At 43.5% G+C, this 12,502-nt stretch overlaps 1 protein-coding gene across 1 annotated transcript in view; it reads left to right on the plus strand.

The window, feature by feature from the left end:
• Window positions 1–7,561, plus strand: part of DDX47 (DEAD-box helicase 47) — an 18,197-nt gene extending 10,636 nt beyond the window's left edge. Inside the window, exons 8-12 of the mRNA XM_019545193.1 lie at window positions 1,702–1,848; window positions 2,143–2,280; window positions 5,554–5,624; window positions 5,832–5,961; window positions 6,064–7,561. Coding sequence (XP_019400738.1) covers window positions 1,702–1,848; window positions 2,143–2,280; window positions 5,554–5,624; window positions 5,832–5,961; window positions 6,064–6,195 — 618 coding nt within the window. The 3' untranslated portion in view covers window positions 6,196–7,561. The remainder of the gene's footprint in view (window positions 1–1,701; window positions 1,849–2,142; window positions 2,281–5,553; window positions 5,625–5,831; window positions 5,962–6,063) is intronic.
• Window positions 7,562–12,502: the final 4,941 nt, after the last annotated feature.

The following is a 12,502-nucleotide window of genomic DNA, read 5'->3' on the forward strand; positions in this document are numbered from 1 at the left end:
CCTCCTTCCCGGTTTCGTCCTCTCCATCCTCCTCCTCCTCCAGGGCTGCCAGGGCTTCGTACCTGTTCTCCAGCCGGACTGGAGGAACTGGTGCTGCCGTGTCTCGAGCAGCCCTGGCATGGGAGGTGACCATCTGCCACTTAGCAGTGGAGGGCTCATCTTGAGGTGCATCCTTCTTCGTCGTACAAACCTGCAGGGAAAGAAAATAGCTGTCGATTTCCTCCTCTGCCTCTCGGATTCCCCTCAGCCTGCTAACCTCTTCCTGGAGCTCCCTCACCCGCTCCTCCAGGGCCCTAAGGCAGGCGCCTGCAGGACAGGTGTGGGGGTCTCCAGTCCCTGCCCCCCCCCAGGCCTTGCTGGGCAGCTCCCGCAGGCCAGGGGGTTGGGGGACGCCAGTCCCCCCGTGGGGTCAGTCTGGGTGGAGGCCTCAGACAAGCCCCGGGAAGGCCGCGCCCCCCCGGGCAGGGGCCCTCGTAGCACTCCGTGTCGACACCATCGTAGGAGTCACTGAGTTTCTAGCTGAGATCGGGTCCTTTGGCCCATGCTAAGAGTCAGCCTCTGGGCCCCTCCTGCTCCCCCGCCGGCACAAACGCTGGCGCGCTCTGTTTGCACGGCTCGGGAGCGCGGCTCCCAACCGGCTCAGCTAAGAGGGATCCGGGGGGCTTCCCCTCTGGATCCGGCTCAGCTGCGTCGGTCCCTCTGCCCCGCTTACCTTAGGGGGATCAGCTGCTGCTGCCCCCGCTGCTGCTCTGTTTGCTTCTGCTGCTCTCGCCTCCACTCCGGGTCAGGTAAGGGGGCATACGTGTGTGTAAGACATGCGTGCCTGTGTCCTTCCTCTCCCCGCTGCTCCTAGCTCCTGAGTGCCTGATCACACGACTTTGAAACCTTATGGCAACAATAGGAGATGGAAGAACAGGAGCGACAGAAACCACATGCTGTGGACTGAGTCAAAAACCCAGAGCCACCCGCCTCACATGGAAACATGTGCACAAGCTGCAATAGAGTCTGTCAATCCTGGATCAGCCTGGTCAGCCATCCTTCAGACCCACGGATAAGACTATCATGAAAGACAATCACCTTGACTGGGAGGGATTGCCAGTGATCTACTCTTCTTTACATTCCTCCCGAGGGCTTCTTATCAAAGGATTGCTTTCAAGTTTACACGTTTGAAAATAGCATCAGAGCTGTCTGGTTAATGGGAACTGCTGCTAGGCTGAATGCTTACTGCAGTTGATATAGGCCAGCGTTCACCAACCAGTGGATCTCGATCCACTCGTAGATCTTGGAGCCTCTTGGAGTCAATCCGAGGCTGGGATGGAGGACTGAGTTCCCACGTGCATGCCCCAACCCAGCCAGTCAGTCTGTTGGAAAAGGAAGGAGCAGGGGCTAGATTGAGGCCCCCACGGTGAGGGACAGTACTGCAGAGGCAGGAGCGGGGTAAGCTGAGTGGGGCCCCAGCCAGGTGGGACTTACCTGCTGGGGAGGTGTGCCCCCAAATAATTTTTTCTCCCTCTGCCTCTATCTGCCCACCTCCACCTCTTCCCTCCCCACAGACTTACCTGTTCGGTGAGGGGTGGCAGCACACTGTAGATCTGTGGTTGCTTTTAAATGCAAAGGTGATCTCCTTAAAAAGGTTGGAGACCACTGATGTAGCACCATACTGCTTTAGTGTTTGTCATCTCTTTTCTTGATCCTCCACAGGACAGTTACTTGGTTTATATTCTGAATGAACTGGCTGGAAATTCCTTTATGATATTCTGCAGTACCTGCAATAACACCCAGAGGACTGCTCTCGTGCTTCGTAACTTGGGGTTCACTGCCATCCCCCTCCATGGACAAATGAGTCAGGTATGCATCACCTCTTAGAGAATGGATATATAGGAAGAGGCAATATGCCATGCCATGGCCAACTCTTTTTGGGACCATAAAAAGTGTGCAGGATTGGCTCTTCAAGGTTTATTTACTGAGAGTGATGCTAAATTCCAATTTAACATTTTATTTGGAGTAACTTGTACTGTGTATAGAAGGATGGGAAATTACCAGTATGTAACAACAGCAGGACACTGTCAGGCTCGCTCTCTTTTGTTTGTTCATTCCAGGATTGGTTTATTTGCTTTAATCATCATTTTTCTGCTCCTCCAGAATAAACGACTAGGGTCCCTGAACAAATTCAAGGCAAAGACACGTTCCATTCTGCTAGCTACAGATGTTGCAAGCAGAGGTTTGGATATCCCACATGTGGACGTGGTGATAAACTTTGACATTCCCACTCACTCAAAGGTGAGAATCCTATAAAGAGAGTCATAAGATGCAGCCTTGGAGTTTGCTACAAAGAATGGGGAAAAAAAAAATTCTCCTTTTCTTCCTTTTCCTATTTTGGTGACTTGAGCTCTAGTTCATACTTGTCCTGATTTCAAGCTGTACTGCTTCCTTTCTGACCATTTTACTTGATCTTTTCCTTTGTGGGGGGGCTTGGGGATGTTGGTCTGAACTGGAGAGGAAGCGTCTGATAAGCAGGAATTCTGTTCTCTGTCTTCTTTTTTTTTTTTTTTTAATGTTAATTACATCTATGTGGAAGCAAAACAAAGGAGACCGATTCAAGTGTCATTTTGAATCGGGTTAAAAGAATATCAGCTTTGGAATTTTAATGTAATTACTTCCAAAAATTAGTCTCAGAAAGCCTCACTGCATCTCCCAAATTTTAAAAAAAAGAGTATTTTATCAGCAAGAAAGAAACTGACTATTAAAGATAAATTGTTGAAAATTATTTCTGTATTGTAATGTCCTGTTTAAAGCTAGCACAAAGTTCAGGACCTAGTATTCTGTAAACAATATTCCACATTCTTTCCCGTCATGTTCTTTGTGTAGTAATCACATTGCAAACAAATAGAGCACAGTTCTTTTTCTAAAACTGTCCTCATGCTATGAAAAAGACCAAAAGTAAATTGGGAGAATAGATCTGCTCCCCCATCTAGTCTTAAGTTTTTTACTAGACCTTCAGAATGTGGACTCGGGAGAAAAGACCTTTAGTCTGGAGAACAGAGGCATGGAGGGTGGGATTTACTAATAGTTTTCAAATACCTGAAGGGTAATTATAGAGAGGATGGAGATTATCCTTTTCTCTGTGGCCACAGGGGATGGGACTAGGAGCAATGGCCTCAAGCTGCAGCAGGGGATATCCAGGTTGGAAATTAGGAGGAACTTTCCGACTGAGGCTCCTCAGGCATTGGAACGGGCTACCTAAACAAGTTGTGGTTCTCCATGCTTAGAAATTTTCAAATTTGTTGGACAAACACTTGGCTGGGATGGTTTAGTCGGGAAGTAGGGGACTAGACTAGATGACTTTATGAGGTCCCTTCCAGGCTTCCTTTCCTACAATCCTATGACTGTGAACCACATTGTAACAGCATCTTGTTAAGTATTTTGCAATTGAGTGGGCACATCTACGTGTGTGCTTTAATTTGCCTTGGGCTATTTTACTGTGCCATACAGCATCGTGTAAAAAACTATGACATTAAATTAATGCGCAGTAAAACAGTATACTATGCATTAAGCGTCACTAAAAAAGCATACAAATGCACTATTGTGCATAGTACAGCCTAATGCACTTTAATTTAGTACCTCACATTGGAGGTACTCCATTTCATGCACATTAGAAAAGGCACATTAATACACACGTAGATGCATCCCGTATGTCATAGACCAGTTGTACTTTAACCCCCCACTCCATCCTCCCCTCCCAAATGTTCTCATAGCAGCAAGAAACATCATGCTGACCCACTGTACATCTCCATGTAGTTTCTCCCAAACCAAAAGCGGCATAGTTGCCTTAGATTCTGCTCAAAGAATTGCACTGCTTACGGATTTATACTAAAATGAAGAGTTAATTAGTGTAGCAGCAATGCTGCATTAAGATGGTTGTCCTACTTCCAGTTCAATAAAAGTGCGTGCAGAGCTATTTTGAGCAGCTGTATGGGTTATCTCCTATACAGGCTGTAGCATAACCACACTCGTAAGGTGCTGCACTGCAGTTACCTAGTTCTGCCTCTCATCAGAGCTTACTGCACTACCAGAATTGCATGGGAAAGTTGTCAGTAAATTTAAGCTGCCTTAGCAGCTGGAAATGTTCTTGCACTATGTAACCAACAAGCATCCAGTATATATATATAAAAGCTACTGAACCCGTTCATCCTCTTTGCCCTAGAGCTCGCCCTTCTAGTTAGATGCTGTTCCCCACAGTATGTTCTCACATGTTCTTCTTGATAATGAACAATTTTAAAAAAACTTGCAGTTCCCTTAGACTATTCCACTATCCCCATAACTGCATTCAGGTATCTTATAACTAGGCTCGGCAGAATTCTATTTTTATTTTTTAATACTTTTGACAGATAATATTGATGTTATTTTTAAGCATTTGTTTTTATTTTTTATCAATTTTAAAAATTAAATTAAAAATATATAGATTTTTGCCCCAGGATAGCGAATAAAAAAAACAATGAAAAGGCCAAGAAAACACCAAAACTTTTATTCTTTCTAGTCAGAGTCTTTCTATCCATGTACCAGTCTCACCAGTCGCCTGCTTCACCACTTCTTACAGTCTCTCCCTGGTTTTCTGCAGCTGAGATGTTCCGTTTGGGCATCAGGAACTCCTCACTTCTGCTTCCTACACCTTCCTCCAGGGCTTGAATACTCTTCTCCCCCTCCTCTGGCTTTGGGTAGAGGCTTGTAGTCTCTTTTCACCCTCCAGCCCCATTCTCCATACCTATGAACAGGCAGCTAATTTAATTGAGTCATTAGGCCATTTTCCTCTTTAAGGAGATGGCCCTCTCTGTTCTGGTCTACGACTCCCTTCTGTTCTTCCCCTCTCTTTCCGATTATTAAAGATGGATTTTTTTTTTGATTTTATTGGTCTGTGAGCACAAGGTGAAATCAGCATTTATAGACATTTACCAATAAAAATTGAATTCTGCCTAGCCTACTTTATAACTTAACCTTATTGTATCATGAGTTGATTTTTTTTGACTGTCAGGAAGGAATACAAAGAGGGACTGTTCTTGCCATAATGTCACCACTCAAGGCATGCCTGCACATCACCCTGTCGCCATAGCAACATGCTATGTCACTGCAGCATGTTGCTATAGCAATGTAGTCTATATGTGACCGGCAGCTACTTCACTGTAAGGGCATGCTCCTCCACTTTAGCATGCTGCTATGGCAGAGTAGCAGCAAAAACTAACAGTGCACTATGCTCGCAGTGCAGTACGGGCAGTTACTTCACTGTGCTTTAGTACTTCCAAAAGGGCACCATGGACGCACCCATAGAGAGGTTAAAGCCAAAGATTCCTTCCATCAGCCAGTATCCTCTCAGTTTGTAGGGCCACTACTTACATTTCTCCATGAGGCGTATATATATGCTGGCCATATTTGTCCCATCATTTATGGTTTCTTTAATGTCCCAGAGAGATGATGATATGGGCTGCACTTTCAGAGACTGTTTTCTATCCTGTAATTGTCAGAACACATCTTATTGCTGACTGAGATATTTGTTCTCAGGATTACATTCACCGTGTGGGGAGGACAGCTCGAGCTGGGCGATCTGGCAAATCCATCACCTTCGTCACACAGTAAGTAACCTGTGCCTGTCTCCTTTTTCCATTGTATTCCAGAGCAGGCCACGCCTATCTCCATCCTACCTGAATATCAAGTGCTCTTCCCACACTGAAGAGAAGTGGAGTTTGGTATGGTGTGCTAGGGGTTCTCATAGTTTTGGAGAAGGAAAGAACCAAAGCATTTTCAGGAAGACTGATCTGGTTTGGCTTTCATTTTTCCAGGTATGATGTTGAGCTGTTCCAGCGCATTGAGCACCTGATTGGCAAGAAGCTGCCAGCATTCCCCACGCAAGAGGAGGAGGTCATGATGCTGACAGAACGTGTGGCTGAAGCCCAGAGATTTGCTCGTATGGTACATGTCATTTTTATTCCCTACCAGTCTCCAGTGCTCTGATTTCTTTCTCTCTGAATAAGAATTGTTCATAGCAGCTGCTTTTCCTTGGTTTTTGTGCAGGAACTGAGGGAGCAAGGAGAGAAAAAGAAACGATCCCGAGATGAGGTCAATGACAACGACGACACAGAGGAAGCCACTGGGGTCAGGAACAAAGTGGCTGGTGGGAAAAAGAAGAAAAGGAAATTGCATTAGCTGGACACTTAACTGTTTTTTACCACCTTCTCTGAGGCTGCCTGGGTTGTGGGAAGTCAGTGTAGTAACCTGTATCCCTAGCAAACTAAAAAGCTCTGGAATTGCCCATCTTTGACTGGTAGTTCATCTGGAAAGACATCTGTATCACTTACTTCACCAGCACTTTCATCAGTTGCAGGCTGAACCTATATCTTGGTAGTACTCTGGAATCAGCTTCTCTTCAAAGTGTAAACATTTTGGTGATGTTGATTCCCTGTCTATTTCTGCAGCTGAGCTGTCCATATGGTTCTGGAAATAGCTGTCTCTTTACATAGGGTTGAATAAGAAATACAGGCCTGTAAGAAAAGACTAGCAAGGTGGGGAAAGCCTCTTGTCACTCACCATCCAGATACTTGGGAGCACCTCTTCTCTCAGAACTTTTTATAGAAACAATGAGGGGGAAGACCCCTTAGTCTCCTAGGCATGGATAAGGCATTGCGATAGAGGATGCTGATCTTTGACGGAAAGGTTCTTGCTCGAGAGAAAAATTGCAAATACATTTTGGTTGTATAAAAAAAATAAATTCTCTGGGTTTGTTTTGTTATCTTGCTTTGCTACTTCTGCTAGCTTCCAAAGCCATCTGTTCTATAAAGTTTCCTTCCTTTTATGTCAGATTTCCTACAGTGCACCTATACATGTACATATTTAATTTGAGCCATCACAGTGCCTTCTGTGGCTGTGATGTTTTAGGCACCCTAGTGCACTGCTCCCAACCCCCCATTCTCCAGCTGCAGTGTAACCACAGCTTCCAGCCACAAAGGAGCTGTGCTGGGGCTGAGAAGCTGGAAGTTGCTTCTTTATTGCTGCCATCATTCGCCTGTCCAGCCCTAAAACAGCTCCACTTTGGCTGGAAGCTGTACATAATAACACAGACTTGGGGAGGGGGAAGAAAGGTGGGGAGAAGTGGCAGGAGGGCAGACACAGATTCCAGCTTCCCAGCCCCTGGCAAATTCCAGCTGACTGGTCCCCAGCACGGTTCCTCAATGCTCAGCCCCAGTATGGGCACAGGCACAGACAAAGCGCTGTAGACTGAGTCCAGTGGCTCCACAGATCCTATGTTGTCAACTCGAGCTTTATTTTAAGTCGTCATAAACCTTTCTCCTTTGTATAGTAATATCTGAAAGCCAACACAAGGGGGCACAGTTTACATAATTAAGTAGCAATGGCCTGTGTCCTGAAGTAGCTGTAAAAGGCCCTCTGATGCTATTTTTCCTCTTAATTTTAGTATTAAACTTAAGGGAGTACAGGAGAATTTCTCTGAAAGTGGAAGAACAGACCAGATTTGTACTAATATGAGCAAATAACAACTGTAGTCACTAACTCTCTTAAGAAGTTGGGGGTGCTACTTCTGTGAGCAATTAAATAATAAACCTGTGTAATTAAAAATGGTAAGACCCTTGGAGCTTCAGTTTCATAGGAAATTCTGACTTTCAAAAAACAGTAATTGCAAACTGGAATAAAAATAACATTTTTCTAGGGAATGAAATTTCTAGATGCTTTCTGAGCCAGGGCCAGCAAAATGTTTTCCAATAATGTCAAAGCATAATACAGTGACTTTTTAATTGTTTTATATATTATCAGAATTTTTTAACTTGTTGAATATTTTATCAGTTGGCACATTATTCCATAAAGTGTTTGGAGTAAAACTGCATTTTCTAATACAGGAAACACTTATGTTCTTTTTTTTTTTTTTAAACCAGATCCAGTGTCCATAACGAGATGGCATTTCTGTCTGTAATATAAGGTGCCTGCTCTCTTCCATACTACTTATCACTAATCTTTGACTGTCTCCGCAACAATTTGCCTGCTAACTAGTATCCTCCACCACTTGTTGAAACTAGACCTCTAAGCAGTTTCAACTGGCTCTGGTCTACCAGATTCTCTCTTCCCCACAGAAATGTTATTGTCTTTGAGGCTAGTATAAGTTTCAGATCTTGAGAAATGCTGCAGTAGAAAGGAGGTTTATGCAACTGGAAAGAGGTTTATATTTTTTCTTAGAGACCTCCAGGTGCTCTTAAGATTTTACTCATTTTGAGTATGTTAGATGGATGCTAATATTAGATGGACACTGAACTGCTACAGTAATCATAATATTTATGATGGGTGTGACTTGCCAAAGTCACAGGTAGTCTGGCACAGCACTTGAACCCAGGTCTCCAAGCTCTCAGATGTGCTGTCACTACTGAGATAAACTTTTTTTGCCTTTTTGAATCTTTAAACTGCTTATTTTTCCCTGAGACCAATACAGTTAGACTCACAGTAACTAAGCCTCACTTTATAGATGGGGTATATATGAAAAACACCAAAGCACATGTTAGAACCATGTTTTTAAATCTGGGACACAACATGTGCAAAGTGTTGGACTTGTTAGGGAAGATATATGTAAGATGTGTCTATTCAAGTATTGACAGCAGTGAAAGAAGTTTATGGAAACACCTGCATCCTGTGGCTATTTATAGTACAACAAAAGGTTTTTCCAAGACATAAGGTAGCATTGTAATCTCATAGGATGTGTGATTACCATTTGTACTAGAGCCACCTGTTTTCAGCCACTTAAAGCAGTTCTTCCCAACTGGAGATTCCAGATGGGTGTAAAGAGGTGGGGCAGAAAAGGGGTAGTGCTTGTAGATGGAAGCTGTATGACCCTGCATCCATTCTGCCCCTCCAGTTGTGAACACCATCCTTAACATCCACACTGTCCCCTTCCTTTAGTGGCTCCCTAACAGCTTGCCACAAGCATAAACTGAGCATAGTGAGCAATTCAGTCCTACACTACTAACAAATGATGCTCCTGCTTTGAGTAGAAGAAGCAAACACCAGTGATAAGCATAAATTATAATGGGATTAAGTGAAAATAAAACAGTAGAAAAACCTGGTATCTATGCTGGAACACGATACTTGGAGGAGTAAGGGGCATCTTACTGGCTGACAATTGCTATGCCAACATGTTTCACAAAAAAATGAAACAGTGTGGGGTTCATCTTGGGATGTGATCTCATCAAGATTTACAAGCTGAGTAGAGTTATGCCTGTTGGTCAGTACATTATTGGAGTCCCTCCAAGGAAAACCCTGTTATAGTTGGGAGTGGTGGTGATCTGACTTGATGTTAAACTTTTTGCCTGAATCAGTGTGTAATGGTAGTGTAGCACAGCATTAAGGGGTATTATCATACTGAAGGAGATCTGGGGCTTCTTTTGGATGAGACCTTAAATGTAGCTTGGAGAAGGTGGGGATGAAATAGATTCTTTCTTCTGATAGGGGTTGGACTTTTCAGTTCATCACACTCCTGTCCATAGCAAAGGGAGAATTGTCATATTTGAACTCTGAGGGATTTAAAATCTGCTCCATGTAAGTTTCAGAAAGAACTGCAAGAAGAGAGAAGGAAGCTTCACATTCCAAAGGAGAAACCACTCCTAGTAAAAAAGTACCCAGTGTTTTTGAAGAGAGAGGGGCAATTAGCCCTTCCCCTTGGCTGGAATGATGAACTATCGTAATCCTAAAATTAGAAAACCAAAGGTCTTCCCCCACCCACATTCTTACGTGCGTCTTGCCTCACCTGCCACAGGTATGTGTGTTATTTTCAGCTAAAAATACCTCCACAAGCTTGAGTGGTAGAAAGTTTCTTGGTATGATCATGCCAAGTGGGCAATTGTAACTGAGGTAGAAAAGGGAGTGGGGAAGTACAATGGCTCTCTATATTTTGTTCCAGAGAGTAGAGTTCTAATCCCATGCAAATTTTTGATAACATATATATCTGACCTAATAAGATAATGAAAACCATGAGAAGGGATTGGCGTTTCTGGGTGAAGAGTAAATATAATTGCTTTATTCTTGCCAGAGATTGCTGGCAACGTGGCTACTAAGCATCGAGTTTAAGACAGTCAGGCATCAGATTTTAGCGCATCATGATGCATAGGTTAAAGGTTGATCATTGCAACCATTGAGTCTGTTTCTCACGTCTAAACTTTGGTCTCAGGTAATTTGAACTTGTTTAGGCTTTGAGGTTTAAGAGTACTCTGAGGAAGGAGTATGCTTCTGAAGTATTGTGGGCATTTGGTTTTATTTCACAATGACTTCGTTTTGTAAAGGGAAAGTGATTTCATACACATTAGGGCTGGAAGGGACCTTGGAAGATCATTGAATCCAGCCCCCTGCCCCAGGGGCAGGAAGTCAGCTAGGGTCAAAGGATCCCAGCAAGAGAAGCGTCCAAACATTTTTTAAAAGAGCCCAGAGGAGGTGCTTGTACCAAGTTTGGAGGGAGTCAGGGGCTCAGGAAAGGGGCCTTTGTTTCCATATAACCAAGGTAACACATGGAGGTAACTTAAGAAAAGTTACAAGTGGTGAAGTGAAGCAGCATTGGTCATCAGAGCTAGAACCTGAGCTACCACACTGGCCTTAAGAACATATGGGACCATCTTGGACCACATCCCACTGCAAGCAATGTGAAATGGGTAATCCCCTTTTTAATCAATGGCCCCTAGCTTATGCTGTATTTTATGGTGTAGTCCAACCTGGATCATTCATACCTGGATGATAGGCAATCTTCTGCCAAAGAAGCAGGTTGCAAAATAAAGGATGAGTTATGCATGTGTTTGCTTCAGCTTTTTACTTCAAAGGGTCTTACTTTTCTACTCAGCTGGAACTCATCAACAGTCCCACAACTAATTGGTGAAGCAGTGCCCTTTGAAAGAAAATTCACAGCAATCACTCGAAGCACCTGGTGGCTCCCTGTAGCTGTTTGCTGCAGCTGTCTTATTTGCAAGTCTTCATCTTCATGAGAGCTACAGAGTCTGATTCCCACATTATTCAACTTCTGCTTTATACAATATACAGCGAAGAGAAATCCAACACTGGAGGGGACCTTGAGAATAACAAATGATTAGGAGCTTGAAGGGATTGATTTATGAGGGAAGACTGAAATAACTAAACATTCATAGTTTTGCCAAATACCTCTAGAAAATGGGTAAGTACCTACAAGTGTTCAAAAGGTGTAAGCACTTAGGAAGGAATGGAAGGGATCCAAGTTTCAGCTGGCTGGCTTGCCAGAGAAAAATATGCATGTGTCAGTATTTGTTCTAAATAAATTTCTGGCTTTTATGTGATGGCGTTTTCACTAACTTCCTCAAACATTCAAATGAGTGATTAATTCTTGCCAACACTGCAGAGCAGAACTCTTGTGAGGGCTCATGTGAAACAGGTTTTGTATGGAAGCTGGTGCCAGAAGTGTCCATTTGAAATCTGATAAGCATCCTGCTTAAAAAGTTTGCCAATTGATAAGAAAGCAGCAATACTAATAGCTAAACTTTTCTGGTCAGACATGCTACAAGACTAGCAAACAACATAATTGTTTCCATCACAACCCAGAGGCTGAATCATCTTTTAATGTTTGAACCTAAGGTATGAATTTTTCTAAATCCAAGCAGAATTTGTTTTTGTAAACAGAAAAAGGGGCTCTGTGTATTAAAATCCATTTGAATGTCTTAGCCATTTTAATGAGGGTTATATGAGCAGTACAAGTGAAACGAAGGCGATTGAGTTTCTTTCCAACAGAGAGGATTGCTAGACTTAAATATTCTGTCAAAAGAAATGTTTTCCACGTGAAATTCTTAAAACTGGTAGGGAAGGCTTAAAGGTTTGATTATGGTATGAAGCTGCTGCTGCCGCCGTGCCATAGGTCAGAGCAGTTAAGACTTTTTACTATATTTCCAGAGGTGATTGACCTTGCTTTATGTTCATGCCAGAGGCCATCCCCATTAATTTGTTGAGGCTGTAGTCAGAAGGGGTCAGATGTGATACTAGCCACATTAGTCTTTTGTATACCATTGGTTACAGACACTGGTGTGCCTCAATCAAACTAAGTTAATGGGCCACTAGGCTCTGATGAACCTTGATGTTTCTTGTCAGAGCTTTCCTGCTAGCTCTATGGTGCCAGAGCCCCTAGTGATGATGGCCTGCTGTCTGCTTAGAGTTGTTTTTTTTTCTGAATTTTGGTACATGCACTCCCAAGTGACAGAAGTTCTGCAGGCAGAAGCCCTCCTCTGTAAACCTAGTTGCAATCAGACAAGGGGCTTTCATGGTAAAGCTATCATCGCCAGGGAAACAGGGGACTGATCATTCATACCTCCAGCCAACTTAGCTATACCAGCAAATAATACATTCATAGAATGGTAAAATGGTGATAGCATAACTGCTGCCACTGGGAGCCACCATCAGTTGCAACCAACCCTTGGCTTAGGTGAGAAGCTACCACCTGTCAGGCTTAATTAAA

The sequence above is a fragment of the Crocodylus porosus genome, unplaced genomic scaffold, assembly GCF_001723895.1.
Source record: "Crocodylus porosus isolate Cpor-Errol unplaced genomic scaffold, CroPor_comp1, whole genome shotgun sequence".
NCBI lineage: Eukaryota > Metazoa > Chordata > Crocodylia > Crocodylidae > Crocodylus > Crocodylus porosus.